This window comes from Danio rerio, chromosome 12 (genome assembly GCF_052040795.2).
Source record: "Danio rerio strain M-AB ecotype USA chromosome 12, GRCz13ab, whole genome shotgun sequence".
Taxonomy (NCBI): Eukaryota; Metazoa; Chordata; class Actinopteri; order Cypriniformes; family Danionidae; genus Danio; species Danio rerio.
This window is the reverse complement of record NC_141032.1, coordinates 51,423,216-51,447,500: the sequence shown is the minus strand read 5'-3', so window position 1 is coordinate 51,447,500 and position 24,285 is coordinate 51,423,216. Positions and strand designations below refer to the sequence as shown.

General features: G+C 41.1%; 2 protein-coding genes across 5 annotated transcripts in view; one reads left to right on the top strand and one right to left on the bottom strand.

Moving 5' to 3' along the window:
- The window catches only part of LOC147834602 (uncharacterized), a 16,307-nt gene extending 9,042 nt beyond the window's left edge, over window positions 1-7,265 (top strand). For all 4 annotated transcript variants that reach the window (XR_015504777.1, XR_015504778.1, XR_015504775.1 and 1 more), the window contains exon 10: window positions 4,576-7,265. The gene's annotated coding sequence lies outside the window, so the exon portion shown is untranslated. The remainder of the gene's footprint in view (window positions 1-4,575) is intronic.
- Window positions 4,324-24,285, bottom strand: part of syde1 (synapse defective Rho GTPase homolog 1) — a 43,418-nt gene continuing 23,456 nt past the window's right edge. The window contains exons 2-9 of the mRNA XM_087277102.1: window positions 21,081-21,392; window positions 20,521-20,931; window positions 13,167-13,958; window positions 12,717-12,946; window positions 9,245-9,371; window positions 8,729-8,898; window positions 8,341-8,626; window positions 4,324-4,955 (exon numbers count right to left, since the gene is read on the bottom strand). Coding sequence (XP_087133228.1) covers window positions 4,534-4,955; window positions 8,341-8,626; window positions 8,729-8,898; window positions 9,245-9,371; window positions 12,717-12,946; window positions 13,167-13,958; window positions 20,521-20,931; window positions 21,081-21,392 — 2,750 coding nt within the window. The 3' untranslated portion in view covers window positions 4,324-4,533. The remainder of the gene's footprint in view (window positions 4,956-8,340; window positions 8,627-8,728; window positions 8,899-9,244; window positions 9,372-12,716; window positions 12,947-13,166; window positions 13,959-20,520; window positions 20,932-21,080; window positions 21,393-24,285) is intronic.

Here is a 24,285-nt window from a genome sequence, read left to right as displayed (position 1 = left end):
TTCCCCTGAACTCGCAGTTCATTATTTGCAATTTCAATAATTTTTTTAGAAATCTTAGTTTACTTCAACTCTCTCTGACCCTTACACAGTTCACATCAGAATTATTCACCCTCCTTTGAACTTTTCTTCTTCAGATATTTCCTAAATGATGTTGAGCAGATTCAGGAAATGTTCACAGTGTTTCCTCTAATATTTGTTCTTCTGGAGAAAATCTTGTTTTATTTCAGCTAGAAATAAAAGCAGTTCTTAATAGTGTTAAAGTCATGTTAAGGTCAATATTATTCACCCCTTCAGCAATATTAGTGTTGGATTGTCTCCAGAACAAACCACTGTTATACAATGACTTGCCTAATTACCCTAACTTTACCCTAATTACCCTAGTGAAGCCTTTACATGTCACTGTAAGCTGAACACTAGTGTCTTGAAGAATATCTAGTCTAATATTATGTGCTGTCATCATGAAGAAGAAATCGGTTATCAGAGATGAGTAATTAACACTATTATGATTGGAAATGTGTTGAAGAGTCGGCGCCGGTAGCCTAGTGGTACTGTGCGCTGACATATAGCACCAGTGTACTCGTGGCGACCCGGGTTCGATTCCCGTCTCGAGGTCCTTTGCCGTTCCTTTCCCTCTCTCTGCTCCCAGTGCTTTCCTGTCTGAATTCTCTACTGTCCTACCAAAATAAAGGTGAAAACCCCCTAAAAAATAATAATAATAAAAAAAAGAAAAGAAAATGTGTTGAAGAAATCTGCTCTTTGTTTAACAGAAATTGGGGGGAATAAACTGGGGGGTGAATAATTCTGACTTTAACTGTATATTTAGTTATTGATATTATTTGTTTCCAGTTTTTTGTTGCTGTTATTTTTTATATATTTTAATTCATGAAACTCTGTTTTGTATTGTTCTGTTTTTTATAGATTGTAAAAAAAGAAACAAAGTTTAGCAATGGGAAATGTACTGTACACTCTCTTAAGTGTAGTCACTGTACTGTATATAGCGCTAATATAAATGAAAAACGTAGAAAGATATTCTGAGTTTACGTCTCAATGCTTGTGAGCATAACACACGTTTCCCCCTGAACTCGCAGTTTAGTATTTGCAGTTAAAATTATTTCTGTTAGAAATCTTAGTTTACTTCTTTATTTATTTGATTTCTTTACAAATATCAATACCGCTATTCTTAGAATTTGGAATTTATTTCACAATCTTTATTATTAGTTTTAATTCTGAATTTATTCTTTGCAACTGCAATTATTTTCCTTGAAACACATCTCACCACTTCTCTTCTTTTCTTCTTGGAGTCTGTTAGTGTTAAAGAATAAATCACACATTTAACCTTGACATTTCTGCACAGGGACGACAGGCCAGGTCAGCTGGTGTTTCTGTGTGGAGTTTGCATGTTCTCCCTGTGTTGGCGTGGGTTTCCTCCGGGTGCTCCTGTTTCCCCCACAGTCCAAACACATGCGCTATAGGGGAACTGATCAACTGAATTGGTCATAGTGTATGAGTGTGTGTGTGTGTGTGTGTGTGTGTGTGTGTGTGGGTGTTGTACTGTTTTGCAACTGGAAGGGCATCCGCTGTGTAAAACATATGCTGGAATAGTTGGCAGTTCATTCCACTGTGGCGACCCCTGATGAACAAAGGAACTAAGCTGAAGAAAAATGAATGAATTTCATAAGCTGAGTTTCAGCAGCGTTGGCCTCGTGCTTTACGTCAAACACTGATTTTAGCCTCACGTTCTCAATACAACATCAACTGAACCCAGAACACTTCTCAAACACGAGCTCACGGGAATGTCAGAAATACCTTCACGATTACACAGCACACAGGAACAACACACAAGAGTGAAAATAATGCTGGTGCTGCAGGAGAAACACACACACACACACACACACTAACACACAGGAATGATGAAACACACAGCAGCGTCAAGAGTCGTACACACTTTGCATCAGAGAAACCACACACACATGCACACGCACACACACACACACACACACACACACACACACACACACACAGTCATCCTTCAGCTTTTATGATTAGATATGCATCATTATAATAATCCATACGCGTCAGGAGAATAAAATCAGACTGTTTGTGCTTATAGATATTACATTACAGTAGCTGCTATGAAATATTCTACAACGCACCATAAACACGGTCATACACTTTAAAAACATTATATTATATAGCATATTTGTCATGTTTTATATCGTATAGTGTCTTATATAATGCAATGCATGCAGTAAAGCAGCACAGAGCTCGCTTTCTAGATCGCTTAAACTCACTTTTGCTTTAAATAAGTTCATTTAGGCTCGGTGTTTATATTAAATATGGTTCATAAATGAATGCAGCAACTGTGTGATACTCAATTAATGATTCCTGTTCAGAACGGCGTTAAAAATGAGCAGGATTTTGCGTTTCATCTGCAAACGATTATTTCGTACTGAGCATTTTTGTCATTTTCTATTGAAGAACATCTACAAGTTCTTAAACCAAGATATGAAATTGAATAGTTTTCTAAAAAATGATGCACATTTGTGCCTAAAACTTGACAAAAAAGGCCAACGGTGTCATAAAAATGTCATGTTATTTAGTTAAATTAGTCTTATTCAAGCATAATATTGTTTTGATATTCATCATTTAAATGAGATAGAATTATTAACGTTTTAAGATGCATCTTGATTTCACACTGTTTAGACATTTATCTCAGAAAACAAGACAAAAATATAAAGAAACAGCAAGTTTTGCAGAGGAAAATGCTTGTAAACATTATATTTTCTATTTACTGATATTTTGCATTATTTTGAAAATGCTACCGAAGTGTGACATGCACCGATGCAGCTTCACCTGCGGTGACTTGTTTTTCAGAAAATATGCTGTTTGTTTACATCTTTGGCATCGATTAAAGCAAACAGAGCCTAAATAGTGGACACGCAACTTAATGCATGCTATTATTTTCTGAAAAACTCATCTGGAGCTGACCGCTGTGCACATTTACAGGCGTCACAGTCCATTTTTGTCTTGTTTTCTATTTAAAAACAAATCTAAAAATGATTAAACCAAGATATTTGCACCATTTAATGCATCTGTATTTAATGCATGTAAATACATCTTGATTTTATAACGTTTAGATATTCATCTCAGAAAACAAGACAAAAATAGTGAGAAGCCTTTTTTGCAGCGTTCTTCTACATGTATTGACATTGCTGATATTTCTGACTGTATTATTGAAATGTGCTTTATGCACCAATGCAACTTCACTTGCTGTTATCCAGAAAATATGTTATTTATATTAATTTTGGCACTGATTAATGCAAACAGAGCCTCAGTACTGCACATGCAACTTAATGCATGGTTTAAAACCTGCATTAATTTCAGAAAACACATTTGGAATGGAGCGATGTGCAGAACACAGCGTCTTAAACACACGTCTGGAACTTTCTTTTATATTTACTGATATTGCTGATATTCCTGAATGTAAATGTAATTTGTATTAAGTTTGTCACTGATTAATGCAAACAGAGCATCAACATTCTACATGCAGCCTAATGCATGGTTTAAAACCAGCACTATTTTTTTAACGCAGCATCTAAAAAATGCATCTGATCAATGCAAAAACTAGATGCAACTGAATGCATGTTTTAAATGTTGTTTTTAAATATCAGTTTAATATTACTGAAGTGCTGAATGTTATATTGCAATGTGATTTATGCACCAATGCGAAGCAAACAGAGCCTCAATACTGTAGATGCAACAATGCATGGTTTAAAAGCTGCGCTGATTTTAACGTCTTAAAAACACGTCTGGAACATTCGTTTATATTTACTGATATTCCTGAATGTATTATTGAAATGTGGTTTATGCACCAATGCAACTTCACTTATGCTAATTATATTCATTTTGGCACTCATTAATGCAACCAGAGCCTCAATATTGTACATGCAGCCTAATGCATGGTGTATAACCTAATTTATTTTTAATGCTGCATCTAAAAAATGCATCTGAGTAATGCAAATAGTGTAGATGCAGCCTAATGCATGCATTAAAAGTTGTTTTTAAATCAGTTTTTATGTGATTTATGCAACAATGCAATGCAAACAGCATCAATACTGTACATGCAACCTAATGCACGCTTTAAAACCTGCACTATTCTTAACGCAGCGTCTTAAACACACGTCTGGAACTTTCTTTTATTTATACTGATGATGCTGTATGTAATATTGAAATGTGACTTATGCACCATTGCAAATTGCTGTTTTCTAGAAAATATGCTAATTGTATTCATTTTGGCACTGATTAATGCAAACTGAGCATCAATACTGCACATGCATGGTTTATAACCTGCATTATTTTTAATGCTGCATCTTAAAAACACATCTGATTAATGGAAATACTGTAGATGCGACTGAATGCATGTATTAAACGTTGCATTACTTTTAAAGCAGCATCTTAAAATGCATCTGAGTATCTGTCCATGCAACTGAACGCATGTATTGAAAGCTGCACTCTTTCTAAGCGTGTGTGACTCTACAGGCAGATGTTGATCTGTTTGGCTAACTCTCTCTCCAGGTCTGAAATGAGCGTGTCGAAGTCCTTCAGACTCAGTCGGCAGGTGAACGGTGCATCAAAGTCTAGTGTGAAGTCGTCCATGTACAAACCGTCCGCCGTCGTCCACACTTCCTGCTTCTTTTCCTCATCGCTTTCACTTCCCGCCACCTCATCGTAATCTGCCTCATCGTTGGACAGGAAGTCCCGCCCACAGACGCTCCAGTCGCCGGCGTAGCGGTTGCAGGGTGGGCTCTCCAGCCGGCCACGCCCTCTCCGGGAGACCACCACTTCCTGTGCTGGAGGAAGATCCACATGGAGCGGTGCTCTCTGACAGAGGCGCACTGATGCATTGTGGGACGCCTGAGGCTGATCGCAGTCCTCCAGCACTCCATTTGTAGGCACTGCAGAGAGAGAGAGAGCATTAAAACACATTCATGTCTAATAACGGGTGCTTTTGTGGTATTTTCTAAATGACATTACGCTAAATGACAGCATTTGTTTATTATTAATTAAGTGTTACAGGACTAAACCTCCTCCTGCAGGAAGTCTTTCCAACAATCATGCTGATGAACTCCTGAAATGTGTTTAATTCTTTATTTAACGGCGGTTTGGGTGCCTGCAGCTTATGCATGCTCAGGTGTGAGTTTCTCACAGACTTCAACAGAGTGTCCAAATCTTGCTGCTTCAGTGGGTCTCATCTATCAGATCTGAGCTTTGTTCTGTATTCTTTATTTGGTTCAGGTCAGGTGATTGGCTGGGCCATTCTACAGCTTGGTTTTCTTTCTCTGAAAGCATCTGAGAGTCTCCTTGGCTGTGTATTGGATCCCCGTCTTGCTGAAATGACCATGCTGGGTTCATCTTCATCCTGCTAACATGCAGTGCATCTGGAGAGTATTGATAGCGCTTCACTTTTGTGGTGTTTGTTACAGCCTTATTCCAAAAAAAAAAATTTATTGATTTACACAATCCCCCATAACGACAATGTGAAGTAAGAGATTTTGAAATTGCTGCATATTTATTAAGAATAAAAAGCTGATAAATCACCTGTACATCAGTACTGACAGTGTTTGCTGTGAAGCTCTACATTGAGCTCAGGTTCATTCTGTCTCCACTGGTCATTCTTGATGTCTCAGCAGCTTCATTGGAGTTCAGCTGTGCTCAATTCAGCTGATGGACATGATCTGAAAAGGCTACACCTGTCTATATAAGGGCCCAGGGTTGACAGTGCATGACAAAGCACAAACCAAGCATGAAGACAAAGGAATTGTCTGTAGACCGCCGAGACAGGATTGTCTGGAGGCACAAGGCTGGAGAAGGTGACAGAAACATTTCTGCTGCTCTGAAACTCCACTGAGCACAGCGGCCTCCATCATCCATCAGTGGAAGATGTTTAACCACCAGGACTCTTCCTAGAGTTGGCCGGCCATCTAAGTGATCAGGGTAGAAGAGCCTCAGTCAGGGAGGTGATCAATAACCTGATGGTCACTCTGTCTGAGCTCCAGCACTCTTCTGTGGAGAGAGGAGAACCTTACAGAAGGACAACCATCTGTGCAGCAATCCACCAATCAGGCATCTGTATGGTAGAGCGGGCAGACGGAAGACACTCCCCGCCTGGAGTCTGCATCTGAAGGACTCTCAGAGCATCAGAAACTAAACTCTCTGCTCTGATGAGACTCAAACTGAACTGTTTGGAGTGAACGCCAGGCGTTACGTTTGGAGAACAGCAGGCAGCGCTCATCAGCAGGCTAACAGCATCCCTACAGTGAAGCATGGTGGTGTTGGCATCATGCTGTGGGGATGTGTTTCAGCAGCAGGAGCTGGAAGACTAGTCAGGATAGAGGGAAAGATGAATGCAGCGATGTACAGAGACATCCTGAATGAAGACCTGCACAAGAGTGCTCTCCACCTCAGACTGGGGCGACGCTTCATCTTCCAGCAGGACAATGACCCAAAGCACACCGCCAACATATCAATGGAGCGGCACAACACCAACTCGGTGAATGTCCTTGAGTGGCCCAGCCAGAGCCCAGACCTAAATCCTATTGAACATCTCTGGAGAGATCTGAGAATGGCTGCACACCGTCACTTCCCATCCAACCTAATAGAGTTTGAGAGGTGCTGCAAAGAGGAACGGGCAAACATTCCCAAAGACAGGTGAGCAGAGCTTGTGCATCATATTCAAGAAGACTTGAGGCTGTAATTGCTGCCAAAGGTGCATCAACAAAGTGTTGAGCAAAGCTTGTATATACTGATGTACAGGAGATTTATCAGCTTTTTATTCTAAATAAATTTGCAACAATTTCAAAAACTCTTTGTCATTATGGGGGATTGTGTGTAAATTGTTGAGGAATTCAATGAGTTTAATCTATTTAGGAATAAGGCTGTCACATAAACATCTGTGGAATAAGTGAAGCGCTATCTATACTTTCCAGATGCACTGTAGATGTTGGACTGAAGCAGCTGATATTCATGTACACTGAGGAAGGGCAAAGGGTTGATGAAGAACTACAGAGAGGTTTCAGCTGCTGTCTGGGCTTTCACTGCCCAAATACACCTCCCTACATGTGTTCAATAGGGTATATGCCGAGGTAGTGCTCTTCCCATACTGATAATCTTCCGGTGAGCTGTTATTGTGTATTGTATTCTATTTTATACGGTTCCTTTTACAGTATTGATGTTGTAATGTCATTAAAATACATCAATTAAACAGACTCTGGCATTCATTTAGTTGCTCAAGCATAAAACAAGACAAAAAGCAGTGTTCTCGCACGTGCCCGTCAGAATCAGCAGGTTAGCACAGAAGCTCCACTGAATAAACTGGGGTAAAATAAATGCTCTTATTATAAAGACATGGCGGGGGAAATGTAATGTAAAGCAGTGCTTCTTCTACAATCTGAGGCCCACTTTATATCGGATATCACTCAGCCAGTGGAGATCGCTGATTTTTAAAGAAAACAGACCTTAAACGCACCGGTTTTTGCATTGGCATACAGTCCACCGGAGGCTCTTAACCCAGGTAACTGACAAATTAAAAGTCCCATTAGCATGCTTCGGCACATACCCCATACTTTTTCCTTGTGTCATTGCATTTTATTACACAAACCTTCATTTGTAAACTAATTAGTTTTGTTTCCTTTGCAAATATGGATTTCTTTGGTTGTTAACCAACATCCGGGGAAAATTCCAGATCAACGGCACCTTTAGAAATAGGTTTACTGAGAAAAATGTGGACGTGTTCAACACTTATTCCCCCGCTGTATGTACATATGAACTCATTCACCCTGTTGTGACATTTTGTATTATTTTTCTAATATTTTCAAAGTTATCAGCAAGGAAATATTCCTTGTCTTTTCTTTTCGCTTGCTTGTTTGGCTGTAATAATCTGCTAATGTCCTTGGGTCTCATCTTTTAATTGTATTTTTACGCACATTTAAACTTCTCACAAAAACATTCGGCCTAATTCCCAACCCGCGCACACGAGTCTGTTCTTAAACTGCTGTCAGTGAATTTGGACTTGTTCATTATTTTGGACTTGTTCTAAATCCCTGCTCACATAAACTGAGTTAGTCATTTGCATAACACACGCCCACATCAGCTCCATATAAGGGCTTTCCTCAAAGCGGCACTTACCAGAGTAAAATAAATACAGTCTCATTATGAAATTATAGCGAAAACTAAATCAAATGAGCTTTATCAGTAGTGAAGGTTTTGATGTGACCATCTGATCATGTCTGGGAGCTGACTCCAGCAGTAGGGGGCGTCATTGATCAGTCAGTGTTTTCTCACCCGGCCAGAGCTGCAGGAGGTAATGCAGAGCTTCAATGTGCCGTTTAAAGTCCACGGCGCTGTTGATTTCTTCACTGTGGGCAAAGCTGCGTCCCCCCCGCGAGGCCCCGGACCCCGGCAGGACCCCCCCGCACGCAGGAGCCGACAGACCCGCCTGCCAACACTCCTGACTGGGCGTCAGCAGCACCGGCCCGAAACACACCGCCAGATTCTGACACGTCATCCTGTTGCTGTCACTGTAGGACGCCACCAGACTCAGATGATCCAGCAGGAAACACAGAGTCGCCTTCAGGAGACACACACACACAGAGATGAAAACCAGTGTATGTGACTGCAGTGAGCCGATCAGTGTGTGTGTGTGTGTGTGTGTGTGTGTGTGAGGTCTTACCCTCTCAGGCTCCGGCAGACACTGCAGCAGAGAAACGGTGCTCTGGGATTTCTGAGCGTCGCTGTCATTCCTGTATGCTGGACGAACCGTCATGGCCTCTAACACCACCTCATACAGGGTCCTCGTGATCAGCGGAGATGGCAGCTCACGCAGGTAGTCCTTTAAAATGCCTGAGCGCAAATTACAAACCAATAACCTGCTGCTTTACTCCACATAGAGCCAGAAACTCTTCAGCACAGGCTGATCTAAAGGGTTAATAATACTGCACACTGATGATCAACAGTAATAAAGACACACTTCACCACTTAATCCCAACAGGGGAAACCAGCAGCACTCAAGAATGCATGATTAAAATGTGATTATAATGGAAGTCAATGGGGCAAAAACAGTACCAACATAACCACTAAAAGGCAGTCACTGTGAACAGTACAGCAGGGTTAACTAAGATTAAATGAATGACATATTAAAATGAATGGTATCTGAGTAAGTGTATGGTGTAGCTCGTGTCTGACTGACCAGTGATGACGTTAACATCAGGATAGAGCTCCTCGTTTAATGTAACTGCTGCACTGTCTCGCTCAAACGCATCCCGCAGCTCCTTCTTCACCGCCGCAGAGCCACAGAGACGATACAATCCCACCACCTGCGCGCGCACACACACACACACACACACACACACTCTTTTACCACAGGTTCATTTAATCCAGAAGCATCCTTTATACTGCAGACTTTAATTGAACAATATTTAATTGAACAGATGTCACTGAAAAAAAACATTGCTGTCTTTAATTAAAATATAAAATCTTTATAAAATCTATTATTAATCTTTAGACTTGCCTATTTGTGATGTGTGTGTGTGTATTTCATCAGTTTTATATTTACTTTATTTGTTTATTAAAACTTTTATCTTCTGAATAACTATTTTTCTGATATTCTTCTATATTTAAAGTGTAAGTTTTATTAGCGCTATATTAAAATGAATTATTATTACCATTTTTTTCTTTCAGATTTTTAAAAAATGTTTTTTATTTTATATACCTCAAAGTACTATATTTTAATGTAAAATATGCATATCTTATGCTCTATGTAATATTTGTTTGATAAATATTATATAATAATAATTGCAGCAAGTTCAGACAACACAAAAAAACTGCCTTGTGCCTTATGATTGAATAAAAATTTAAAATATTAAAAATAATTATGGAAAGTAAATGGGAATAGTTTTCAGTGGACTTTAAGGGCGTTTGTGTGAAAGAGTGTTTTACACATTGAGCATATTATAGACTCAGAACTTCATGTATGCATACGTTTGATCTGCATTGTGTTAAATTTACTTATTTATTTTTATTAAACACATTTTTAAAAACACTGAATCTTTGTATTTTCCCATTCATTTCCTATTGGTGGCCATTTTTGGGCACAAAGAAGAAATTAAAGTGTTTTTTGCCACTTAAAGGGTCAGTTCACCCAAAAACGAACATTTACTCTCTCTTAAATGGGAATAAACCTGTTTGAGTTCCTTCATCCTGTTAATTACAAAAGAAGATATTTTGAAGTATGTTGATAATCAAAAACTATTGACTTTTATAGAAAGAAAAACACATACTATGGCAGTCAATGGTTACAGGTTTCAGGCATTCTTCAAAATATCTGCTTTTGTGTTCAACTAAAGAAACAAACCATAAAGGTTTGAAACGAGTAAAGGATGAGTTAATGATGACCATTTGCATTTTGGGTGAACTGTCCCTTTGACATTGTTGAATGGAGTCTTCTTTTTGTGAGTGTTCAGATGCCAAACTTAAAAAATAGCCAAGTCTGTTTAACTCTATACCTCTAAATGTATTTTTTTATGTAAAATATGCATATTTTATGCTGTAGGCCAGTGGTTCACAAATTTTTTTCACCAAGTACCATCTCAGAAAAAATAGTCCCTCCAAGTACCACCATAATGACCAGTATTGAAATAAAGTAGCGTATGTCTAATTAAGCAGCTACAGCTCTGCAGTTTAATGTGGCAGATTAATTACTTTTATTAAAAATATTTATTATTCCCAGCCACTTTAAACCTTATAAATAGTTTGAACATTAACACTGCTGTGCTTATATGTAAAATAAATAAATAAAAAGTCAACGTTTAAATTAAAATGTGCTTTTAAAAGTTCATTAAAAATGGTGGGCTACTGTTCTTAACAAGTAAAAATAAATAAATCTGTGCTTGAATTTAAAGTGTTAACCTATAGTATCCTATTCATCAAAACCTGGAAATGTTGCTTTGACCTCATACATATAGGCTATATGTTATCATATTCATATATGAACCATTTTTGATCAATTTTAAATATGTTCTGCATGTACAAATGACATATTGGATTACTCTGCGTACCACTAGAAGGCAGCCTGCACACCACTACTGGTACACGTAACACAGTTTGAGAAGCCCTGCTCTAGTCTAATAAATATTTCATTTCCATCAGTAAGTTCAAACAACCTAAACAAAACTAAACATTTGTCCACTTTTGCTTTACATTTGTTTGCCTTCTGATTATATAAAAAAAAAAATCTGAAAATACCAAAACTAACAATACAAATAAATCACAAAAGCTTTCAGTGGAGTTTTAGAGGTGTCCGTGTGTCATCCTGTTAAATTCTTTATATTTTTATTGGACACATAACTTCAGAAATGCTTTAAATTTGAGTATTCCCTAATCATTTTCTATGTGTGCTCATTTTCCTGGCACAAAAGACAAATTAAGGAGTTTTCCTGCAAACACTTAAAGGGACAGATCACCCAAAATAGAAAATTAACTCAATATTTACTCTATTATTATTATGAAGCAGTGACGCAGTAGGTAGTGCTGTCGCCTCACAGCAAGAAGGTCGCTGGTTTGAGTCTCGGCTCAGTTGGTGTTTCTGTGTGGAGTTTGCATGTTCTCCCTGTGTTCGCGTGGGTTTCCTCCGGGTGCTCCGGTTTCCCCCACAGTCCAAACACATGCGGTACAGGTAAATAGGGTAGGCTAAATTGTCCGTGGTGTATGAGTGTGAATGTGTGTGTGGATGTTTCCCAGAGATGGGTTGCAGCTGGAAGGGCATCCACTGCATAAAAACTTGCTGGATAACTTGGCGGTTCATTCGACTGTGGCGACCCCTGATTAATAAAGGGACTAAGCCGACAAGAAAATGAATGAATGAATTATTATTAAGCAATAACACTATTACCCTCAAGTGATTATAAACATTAATGACTTCCTTTATTCTGTTAAACACGAAAGAAGATATTTAGAAGAATGCTGAAAACCTGTAACCATTGACTTTCATAGTAAGACATACAAATATAATGGCAGTCAATGGTTACAGGTTTCCAGCTTCCATTAAAAATATCTGCTGTAGTGTTTAACCGAAGAAACAAACCCATAAAGGATGGAAACAAGTCAACTGGGAGTCATTTTTCATTCATTCATTCATTCATTTTCTTGTCGGCTTAGCCCCTTTATTAATCCGGGGTCGCCACAGCGGAATGAACCGCCAACTTATCCAGCAAGTTTTTACGCAGCGGATGCCCTTCCAGCTGCAACCCATCTCTGGGAAACATCCACACACACATTTATACACACTCATACACTATGGACAATTTAGCCTACTCAATTCACCTGTACCGCATGTGTTTGGACTGTGGGGGAAACCGGAGCACCCGGAGGAAACCCACGCGAAGGCAGGGAGAACATGCAAACTCCACACAGAAACACCAACTGAGCCGAGGCTCAAACCAGCGACCTTCTTGCTGTGAGGCGACAGCACTACCTACTGCGCCACTGCCTCGCCCGGAGTATTTTTTAATACTGTTGAATTGATTCCTCTTTCTGTAAAGACATGAACTGCTCAGAAATATTACAAAAAATAAACCCAATTCTAGTTTTAAACCATTTTAAAAAGCTAAATAAAATGATTTTGCCCACAAACGTCCTCTGATATGGTTTATGTTTGATCTCACCCTCAGTCCTCTCCTCTGGATCTCAGACACACACTTCTGGATGATGAGCGGCACTCGCAGCGCAGTGCTCTCCTTCTCCACCAGGGGGCGCAGCTCCACACCGAACACCGCCGGCGGAGGCAGGTCTCCGGGGCGCGGGAACGGGCTCACAAACTGCTCCAGCAGGGTCAGCTTCACATACAGCAGACCGCGGGGCTCCAGACGCACGCACAGATGCTGACTGCGAGACGCTGCCGACACCCAGAGTAAAGAGAAACAGCATCAACACATGACAGAACCGACAACGCTGATACTAGCATCTAACAAACTTTATTTTAATTTTATGAGATGCTTGGGAAGTGGAATAACTGAGCATTTAGCATCATTCCTCAGATAAACAAGTGCCCTCACTTAGAAAGATCCTAGAATATCTGCAAACATGTGATGGAGCAGCAGCTGCGATTCCCTCACCTTTGAATAGAGCCGGAATGGCGACCGCACCCACACAGCACACTCGGTTGCGTGCGGGAGCACTGCTAGCATTAGCAGTCGCCGGCGTCAAAATCACCAGCTTGAGCAGCCGTGCCCGCTCCAGCTCCAGATTGAAGGTGTGGTTGAGAGGAAGACACGCCCCCCGACAGGTGAGCAGGGAGGTGCGGGCGCGGGTCACTCCGTCCACCTGAATGGCACAGAAGACTTCTTTGCTAGCCTTATTAGCTCTGAGCAGCTCCTCCACGCCTAGCAGATGCACCGTTAGCAGGCCTGACAGTCTCTGAGCGCAGCGCGGCTGATCCGCCAGCGAATACAAGCGGAAAGACTCCGCGTCCGCCACCGAGAGCGACTCCTGAGGCATCGGTGACCCTTTGGGCAGCAGCTCAGGCGAGTCTCCGTCACTCAGATATCCTCCTTTACTGGCCGAGCGGGAGGATCTGCGTGTGGGCCGAGCGGGAGCGCTGGAGTCCAGGTGATATCTGCTGATCACGTTGGAGGACTCCTTGCGTGCGTTTGTAGGCGAGGCGTCGTCTGATGGTGTGTGTGTGCTGCTGGCGCTCGCTCCGTGACGCTGCTGGTTCCGGGACGAGCGCAGGCTCAGCTTACGCCGTAGCTCCGGCAGTTTCTTCATCTTCATTGAGAGCCGACGCACCGTTCCTGGAGATTTGATCCGGTCCATCACACTGCTGCTGCTTTCTGCTGGAGCTTTCTTCTGTGTGCCGGGACTGTCTGAGACCGCGGCGCTGATGGAGTCCGAGGGCAGCACCAGATCTAACACACCACAAAAACACAGAAGAGTTGGGAATTAGAGAAAAGCGCACGCTCATAAACACTGATAGGTAGAGGTCTGCATGGGACTGTTTTTTCAGTCCCGCTCCCGCCAGGCTTTATTCCGCACCTGACTGCTCCCACTGAATATTCAGCCTTTGTTCGCCCACTTAGAATAATTTTTAATCCGACCCGACCGTTCCCGCTACATTTAGATCTGATTTCCAAAATCTCACGTTAAAATTGGGTACTACCAGGGCTTTACATTAACACCCGCCAACCCGCCAAATGCAGGTAGATTTCAGCTCTGGCGGGTTAGACAGACACCTCCACTAGCCACTTTAGCTGGTTGGAAATCTCCAGGGTTGGACAATAAGCATGGCCCAATATTCGGCCAAATGTGATCTTAGAATCGAGAAGCAGCACGACTGACAAAAATAACTATGTGCGCGCGAGCAAAACAGCAAAAAAGAAAGTAAATATCGAACGAGAGGATGATCACTCGCGCAAAGGGGATGTGATGTGATGTGCGCGACTGTTATAAAGCATGCGCGCTCCCGTTACCATCGCAAACCAACCATGCCTAAAGGAAGCGCAACTGGTTCCCTTTAAAATAGACTGGACAAAGATCGATGATCGTTTATCCACAGACAGTCCTGCTGCTTTCCAGAGCTCAAGATAAAAAATACATGTTGTTTTGTAAGCAGCAGTGGTCACTGCTTTCATTTTAATTATTCTTTGAACAGATTATTAAAAGGCCTGTATTAACCAACCCAAGCTTATTCTGGAAACGTAGCCCCACGGACGTTTCTGGAGACCGCGATTTACGTGGCCGGAGGTACATAAAAGGCCGCGTTTGGTTTTTTTCGAGCGAACGCTGCGGGGCGGTGTGGCGCCGCTCCGCCCCTCCTCTTCGCGCTTGCCGGCCGACAGCTCGCCTGCGAGTGGAGGGCTTGGAAGAGGAGCCGGAGCCGGCCGCGGTGGACGACGACCGGAATCGAGTCTGGGGAACAGCAGGTTCCGGAAATCAGGTACGACGAAAAACGGAATCTGAAAAATAAGGGCGAGAACGCGGCGGGATCCGAAAACGCGGTAGAAATCGAAGATGAGGGCTTTTGCTTTTTTTTTCTGGACGGCTTTTGCAAACCGTCGCTCGGGTTTAGGAAAGGAGGAGGAGGAGGAAGAGGAGGGCGGCCGAGTCGGCCGATCCGGCAGCTTTTCGTGTGAGAACGGCGGAGAACGGCGGATCCGCGAAAACAAAAAACGCTCAAATACGTACCTCCCGGGACGTAAATCGCGGTCCGCAGAAACGTCCGTGGGGCTAAGTTTCCACAATGAGCCCGGGTTGGTATTAACCGTGCGCACGTGATCATACTTTCATTATCAAACACAGTATGTTTCACCTGCTTTCTTTCGCTTACAGTTATTTTTGTCACAGTGGCGTAATTATACTTTATTTTACAATAACATTGCTTTATTGTGGGATTACTCCTCGTGTATGTGTAGTTAACAGATGATCTGGGACTTTTAGCCAGGACAGATTTCTGTGCATCTTTTAGATACATGACAATAATGATTTTTTTATATGTAATGTTTTTAAAGAGAAGTTTTGTTGAATTTTTTGTGCACCTATTCAGCTGTATTTTCCTTGTTTTGACACATTAAAAATTGAGAAGAAATACTTATTTAGTGTGATCAGAGATAAATTTGATAAATCCTTAATTTTGAGCCCTGAAAAGTCATGTGAAATGAAAACTGATTGCATTGCGACACACACCATTTGCTCATGCACACCGAGCAAGCTAATACACAATACACACAAGAAGTTAAACCTAAAGCAAGTCATTTTAGCATGCCAAAGTCAAATTTATGCATATAAAATATATTTTCCCAACAAGAAAAGTGTGGCTAGTGAAACTGGCGAGTGGCTAGTATTGTTGGAAATCTACTAGCCACAGTGGCTGGTGATCAAAAAAGTTACTGTCAAGCCCTGAGTACTGCCAGAAGAGAGTGATAACAGATAAAGCTACAGGTTGTGCAAGGATTGTGGGCTTAATGCCCGTGTTGTTTGCCCCTTTGTGATGAGACATGAGTGCCGCCTTAAACCTGAGTTTGACTGCTAAAGGGTAAAACTTTAAGATGTCATCACATCGCTCAAAGGGTCATTTTACTCCATTTGTGTCTATGGGTGCTTTCACATCTGTAGTTCGCTTCATTTGGTCTGGACCAAGGGCAATTAGGGCTGGGCGATTTAGCAAAAAAAAAAAAATCTAGGTTTTTTATAAAGTTTGACCGATTCACGGTTTTGATGTTTTTTTATTGTGTCACTAGTCTTCTCAAAACATTACAGCAACATGACTGAAGTAACACTCTCTTTAAAAGTAACTTGAAACATCATCTGCTTAAGGAGCATTGTATTTTTAATGGCCATGCCATACAAAAATCAGTCAAGGTGTAAATAAATGTAAAACAAATTCACCAGTTAAATAGTGTTGCTGAAGTTTTGAATGAGAAATATTTGTGTAAATATTGCACTTGCAGGAATACAGAGGGATTGTTTGCAAGTTTTGCTGAGTCTAGGAAAGATTGGCTGTCAGCTCGGCTTTGACTTTGTCTTCTGATTGAATGTCAGGTTGTAAAGCTACTGCCTTTTTCTTAAAAAGATACAGAAGAAAAGCACTGAACATGGAAACTGTAAAGCCTAATTTAACCCAATGTGTGAAGTTGTGGACGTATAGCAGGAGCAAATACAAGCACCAGGGGCCTCATGTATCAACGCTGCGTACGCACAAAAACTTTGCGTACGGCAGGTTTCACGCTCAGAATCGCTCACGTTTGGATTTACTAACGATGAACTGAACGTGGGAGTGTGCGCAGCTTCACGGCAGCTTCATGGCTGGCGTACGCACATTTTTTGTGTGTGTCTGTTTTATTTCCATTGGCGACTCCTAGAGGCAGTTGTGTTAAATTCCTCTCTACAAAGTGTCTGAGCCTTGCAATGGCAGCTGTATGAGACGGGTTCATCTAGCAGGTATATAAGGTTTCCATATCATACAGTTGAGCAGCCAAACATTAAAGCACAATCTGCAGCAGTCGCCTGTTTTCCTCATGTAATCTGAGCGATCTACTGCACACACATCGCTATAAAGACACTATCTGAAGATGAATTTGCATGCGTGAATCAGAAACATTTACATTCAATAAATGTGCAAATAAAATATGATGCACAGACTTATTAATGATTCCTACTGGTGTTTCTCGTGATTAATAGTTGGCAAAATCTGATATGTAGTGAGGAAAATAGAAGAAAGAGTTTATCAGTCGCTGGATTCTAGCCGAGTTTAACCTCGAACGTGTCAGTACATGCTGACATGTGTTTTACGAGCTGCGCCACTGAGAGTGTTAAGGGTACTGCAACATTTTACACCTATAAATCACACTATTTCTTGTTTAATTCACTCAGTGCGATGTTCAGACCCAACTGTGTTAACCGCATCAGCTAAACTCTCCCACTCTATTGTTTTCTTTTGTTGTTAATTCCGGAGAACAAACTTGCAAATAACACCGCTTTTCTCCGGTCTACCTCTGAAAGCAGCACCTCACATTCACATTCTGTTTAAAGTTTCTCTTTTTGCTTTTGCCGTTGCTTTTTCGTTGGGTTTTTTCCATTAGCATAGTCATTAGCATATTCATACGGGGGAGGAGGCAGGGAGGGGTTTTGTGCTCGTGCATGTTGCGCTCAGTTTCACGTTCATTCAGATGTACAAAAGAATATGCGTGAGATTCGGCGTACGCAGTGTTTCATACATCTGAATTTTTTTCTGCGTACGCACATTTACAGCTTTGTGCGTACGCAATGTTTTAGTAAGATTTCCACGCAAGTCTTCGTACATGAGGCCCCAGATGTGTGTCTAATATAAATTAATATATTTCATCTATTTTTCTCTTTCCCCCTTTTAAATATCGATCATTTGACGCGCTTTGCTCCACTCTCTGTATTATGCTGCCTGATCTGTCTGGTTTTCAACTAGGTCCGCTAAATGACATCATGGGGGCGGCTACTTTCATTTTCACTGCTACAGTCCCTCGCCTCTGCTCGTGTTCAAACCAAAAGATCAGCACAGTTTTTCACATGGCAGGCTTTTACATCCTTCATACATGTTGAGATCGAGTTTATCGACTTGATGAGGGAATGTCTTGACAATCCACACAGACGTGACTCGGACTGATGCAACAAGTAAAATCCTACATGACTTCACGCTTTAACAGGCAGTCAAGCAGGTCACACACCAGGAGCGCCGCGACACGGAGCGGACAAGACAGTTTAAACTATCACACACCAAACGCGCACATTCACATGATAGTTAACATGAAACTAATCAGATGGCGCTCTGTGGCGAGGCTGAAATATGAACTGCTTTGTGAATCGTGGCTGGGCGGCGCCGGTGTGTGTATAGAAACCTGTTTAGAATTTTATAATCCATGGCGCTGCGTGTCGCCGAGAGGCGCTTCTGGTGTGCTTCCTGCTTTATAGAGTGAACCAAAGCGCATTGATGCCATTATAATGTAATAAATATATATATTTTAAAAATCGCGATTTCTCGATTTAATTTAAAATTAAATCGTCTGAAAACGTAAATTCCAATTAATCGGAAAAATCGCCCCACCCTAAGGGCAATAAATGATACATTGAAGCATATTACCCCAAAATGACATCGTATAATAGTGAAATGATCAATAATTTTCTGAAACATTCATTGATCTTCAGAACACAGGGTAATATCATTTATAGGGGTGTGACGAGATCTCGTTACCATTTAATATGGAGAACTGAACCTTACAATAAAGTATGAGCCTTATTTTAAGTCCAAAGAGAGAGATGCACTATTGTTTGTGCTTCATGAATATTTTGTGCTGTATTTGGTTACTGAGCATTAATAAACAACACTGCTTAATATCAGGTGAAGTTTTTTTCCCTCTCCGCTGTCGCCACTGCCTCGCATGGTTCAGGATTGGTAGAGCTGCGCATCGATGAATTTGCTCTTCAGTGTTTGAACTCTCAGTAATGATTAAATCACACTGAACTGAGCTAAACTGAACTGAACTGAACTTAAACACTAAAAACTGAACCACACTGTTCCAGTTACTATGACCATTTATGTGAAGCTGCTTTGACACAATCTACATTGTAAAAGCGCTACACAAATAAAGCTGAATTGAATTGAATTGCTTAATATCAGCAGTTTTCATCTGATTTTCTAAACTAGTCACGTTTTAAAAAGAATAAATGCAAAATCACCGTGAAACCATGATTATTCTTCAGACTATAATCGCACAACCAAAATCTATAATCTTTGCATGCCTAATTGTTCCGCAGTGCAAAACAGAACATGTGAATGAGTGTGAAGAGGCCTGCTGAAGCAATGCACTGATTTTGTTATGCTTTGAAATACAACATTTGAAAAGCACCGGTGTCAGTTCTAACACTGTTATACCGTCATAAAAACAATTCACTTAAATAGGAGACAAGTATTAAATAATAAACATGATTTATTTAATGCCTACAAATGAGTATGCGTGATTGTCATGACGGGACAGTGTGGAGGAGACAGAGGTGAGGGAAGATTTTGAGTCACGCACCAAGTCATCTGCAGTGTGTGTGTGTGTGTAAATAAGAGAGCATGCTGTCTGTGTGTTGCTTGGTGCTCTCTCTCTCTATGTGTGTGTGTGTGTGTATGAATGAGAGAGAGAGAGACACACACACACACACACACACACACACACACACACACACACACACACAGCATCAACGTGGATGCGTGCATGTTCGTTTGCTCGGAAGCGATATTGTAAGACAACGCGCCTGCTCCCTTTTAAGTTACCGACCGCTCCCGCGCTTTTTTTGGAAACACACACGCACACACACACACAATCACAGAGAAAGAGATAGAGAGCACGTGGTGCTGTGCATCTCTCTCTCTCGCTCTGTGTGTGTGTGTGTGTGTGTGAGAGAGTGTGGTGCTGTGCATCTCTCTCGCGCTCTCTGTGTGTGTGTGTGTGTGTGTGTGTCCCACGCTGATCTCTAATACGAACAGATGACCGAGAACCTCAGGTCATCTTACGTCATATTTTTTTTATTATGCACGGTAATACCGGATACCGGGGTAAAATAGAGAGGAGGTTTGACGGTATCAACATTTGGATTCCGCCCAAGCCTACACTGCAGTGATGTTATATAGTTATAAAATACAATATATTAACATTTTAATGGAGAAAAACACAACATGAGTGTATTACGGAGCATAACTGCAGCATACGGGCTCTTATATGCAGTTGTGTCATCACTCATATTGCAAGTTATATCTCTCCGGCCCCTCATGTGGGATGCTTTTCATGACAAACTACTGGAATATCCCTGCTATACTCCATATAAAGTTTGTTTGGCACTGCAGCAGTTAAAGTGAAATAGGCCAGTGAATGTGAAGAGCAGAGCAGTGTTGATGAGTCTGCCACTGCAGCTGTAAGTGTGTGACCAACTCTTACATAATGGAAAACCTGAGCGTACCCAAACTATCCGCCCCGCTGACGTCAGCCTCGCCTTGGATGCCAGGTCCACTCAAACCCCCTGTTTTTTTACTCGTCTCCCTTTCCTCCTTTGCAAACCCTTCGATCTCTCTCTTCCTCCACGGGTCTCCGTATCCCTCCTGACCGGCTCCGACACCAGGCCGCACGTCGTCCTCTTCAGGAATGGGGTTGTACCAAATATTCCCCTCTCTCTCCGGGCCCTGCCGCCACTCTGTTATCCTGGTTGGAAGGGTTTCATCTGGAGTCTGTGGTTTTCCAGTGGACAAAACCCAGGCCCGACTGCTCCGGTCTAAATGCTGAAGATACGCACCCTGGCCGGAGATCTTCGCCGAGCTTGAAGACACACACACATCCATGTAGGCTGTAGATGGAGGCGTCAGCTCTGGTAAACCTGCAGTAGACACATGCAGATGTTCAATCATTTCATATACAGATTAAATCAGACATATTAGCCCTCCTGCATATTTTATACCCAGTTTAGCATAGTAAAACCAAATATTGCACTGTCATCCTTTTCCAAAAGGCAAAGTGTGATCTAACCTGCATCAACAGCAGTCCGGGAATAACCAAACTCCAACTCCAGATCATTCCTCTTCCTCTTCAGGCCATCCTCACTCAGTGTCCGTTGGCTCCAGGCCTGTTTATCGGCCTTTTCAGAGCACAGATCCCAGTCTGGAGGCCCGTACACCAGGCTGGAGCACGGGTCTGGCTCTCGGCACGCTGTGGGAAGTTTGGCCCAGTTCTGTTTTTTGGAAACGGTGATCTGCGAGCGTCGGGTTTGGTCCTCCGCGGAGCCGCTCTCCGTCTCGGTGGACGATGGCGTTTGGAAGAGATCCACTTTCCCGGTCACATCTACAGCAGAGGAAAGAAAGCAGCCATCATTAGCACAGCTGGAGTTTCTGGCCTTATTTGGTGCTGCAGTGTCCAACATGAAGAATGGATCTCTGCAGAGCTGCAACACTCGGAAATAGCACATGCTCAAAGTGAAACGGGCGGCTGTTAACCTTTACACGCTTTAATTCCTCCCTGAAACAACATTTCTGGGTTCAGTTTACAGTGACGGATCTGGAGAGAGAGAATGAGCACGACTGGGAATCATTTAACCCCTTTACTGTCAGTCAACAAAGCATACAGCAATATCCATGCTGTCATCCACCTATATTAATGTGCATTTTGGATTTATCATAATGCTTAACGGCATTAAGATGTTTGTACATTTGGAAAATGTGCATAAAAAGATGCATTTGCATAACTGGGATAAACTTTATCTGATAGGAAAATACTGTGCATAAGCTATGATGAAAACAGATGCAGTGAGTAAAGTCTGAGCATCAGTCTGCATGATGGGATGGATCAGATATAAATGTGCATGTCTGGATGCATTACTGCACATGTCCAGCACATTATAATCATCTCAAATGTTGTTTTGGGTTGGAAATAGCAACTAGTAAAAGTGAAACGGGCGGCTGTTCACCTTTACACGCTTTAATTCCTCCCTGAAACAACATTTCTGGGATGATTTTGCAGTGACGTATTTGGAGAGAGAGGAGAAGTGAAGGAGCACGAGTGGGAATCATTTTAACCTCTTTACTGTTGCTCAATAAAGCATACAGCAATATCCATGCTGCCATCCAACTATATTAATGTGCATTTTGGATTTATTATAATGCTTAACGGTATTAAGATGTGCGTACATTTAGAAAATGTGCATAAAAAGATGCATTTGCATAACTGGGATAAACTTTATCTGACAGGGAAATACTGTGCATAAGCTATGATGTAAACAGATGCAGTGAGTAAAGTCTGAGCATGCGCTTCATCAGTGTGATGTTGTTTTTGACAGATGATAATCAGATGTAAATAAGCATGATTGGATGCATTACTGCACATGTCCAGCACATTGTAGATCATCTCAAATGTTGTTTTGGGTTGGAAATAGCAACTAGTAAAAGTGAAACGGGCGGCTGTTCACCTTTACATGCTTTAATTCCTCCCTGAAACAACATTTCTGGGTTCAGTTTACAGTGACGGATCTGGAGAGAGAGAAGGAGCATGACTGGGAATCATTTAACCCCTTTACTGTCAGTCAATAAAGCATACAGCAATATCCATGCTGTCATCCACCTATTTAAATGTGCATTTTGGATTTATTATAATGCTTTAAGTAAAACTAGTAAAAGTGAAATGGTCGGCTGTTAACCTTTACATGCTTTATTTCCTCTTTAATTCCTCCTACATGCTGTCATCCACCTATATTAACGTGCATTTTGGATTTGCATACTGTATTAAAACTGCTTAACTGCATTAAGATGTGCACACATTTGGAAAATGCGCATTAAAAAGACACATGTACATAGCTGAGTAAGATAAACTATCCAATAAGAAAAAAGAGTGCATAAGCAACAAGTCAAGACATGAGGAAAGTGTGCACGTGCACATCATCAGTCTGCATCATGAGGTTTAGTGTTATCAGATGATGATCAGATGTAAATGTGCATGAATGAATGCATTAATGGAGTTTTCCAGCACATTGTAAATCATCTCAAATGTTGTTTCGAGTCAGAATTAGTACATTGGCATGAGTAAAACAGTCGGCTGTTAACCTTTACACAGTTGAATTCCTCGATAAAACAACTCTTCAGGCATGAGTTTACAGTGACTTGGAGAGAGAAGAAGCAGTGAAGAGAGAGCAAAGACTGGGAATTATTTCATTATTTTACTGTCGGTCTTTCTTATTGAACATAGATCTGAAAATAACATGTTTGGCTTAAATGAATGCCAATCCTCAAAGCGTTGCTGATTATATTTAAGCTTGCATTCATTATGAAGAAGACACTTGTCAGGTTGTAGCTTGGGTAAAACAGTACAGTTAAATGTAGCCAGAGTTATGTGCCTTTAAGTTTAGTAAAATAATACAACTATAAATGTAGATTTTTATTATTTTACAAAACCTGAAAAAAGCAACAAAAACTTAAACGATAGTCCAAATTTGAAGATGACATCTCGAAAGATGAGATTTCAGTAGGCTTTAGTTTGGGTGCAGTACCACAGACCACCACCAGGTGACCATATAAGAGCGCCCCCTCTGTGTCTCGAGGGATATTTTCATACTTTTGATAATATTTGTAAAGTAGATTCAAATATTTTTAGCCATCATACTTACATGTTCAGACAGAAGAGATGATATCTTTTGATATTTTACTCATTTTTGGGGAATTACATGTCATATTTTACATTACTACAAAGTAGAGCTGGGTGATACAGCAGAAGATGCTATCTTGATCATTAATTTCCATATTAAACGATAATGATGTATATTTTAAGTTGTTAATGCTTCCAGATTTGTAAGAGCACCCCAACAATGACTGCAGCCACAAAAATTAGAGGCTCCATTAAATGGCATAACATATTTTCGGCTGATAAATTGTTGGTGGCCAAAAATTCAGCACATCTCTAATATCAACACACTTCTAGATTCCCAGAGTTGCACATTTCTGCTGTGTGATTGGATCTTAGATCAATATAGAGTGAATAAATCCAGAGCTAATCAGTGTTATTGACATATTTGATATAATATTGTTTATCAGCCCAGCTCTACTACAAAGTCATGCTTTAAGACTCTGATGAGTGCACTTAAAAATGAATAAATAACATCAGTGATGTCTACCAAAAGTCTTGAAATTTTAATTAGAACTTTTTAAATGATATATAATAATTGCTTGTCGACACTGCTACAATAGCATGA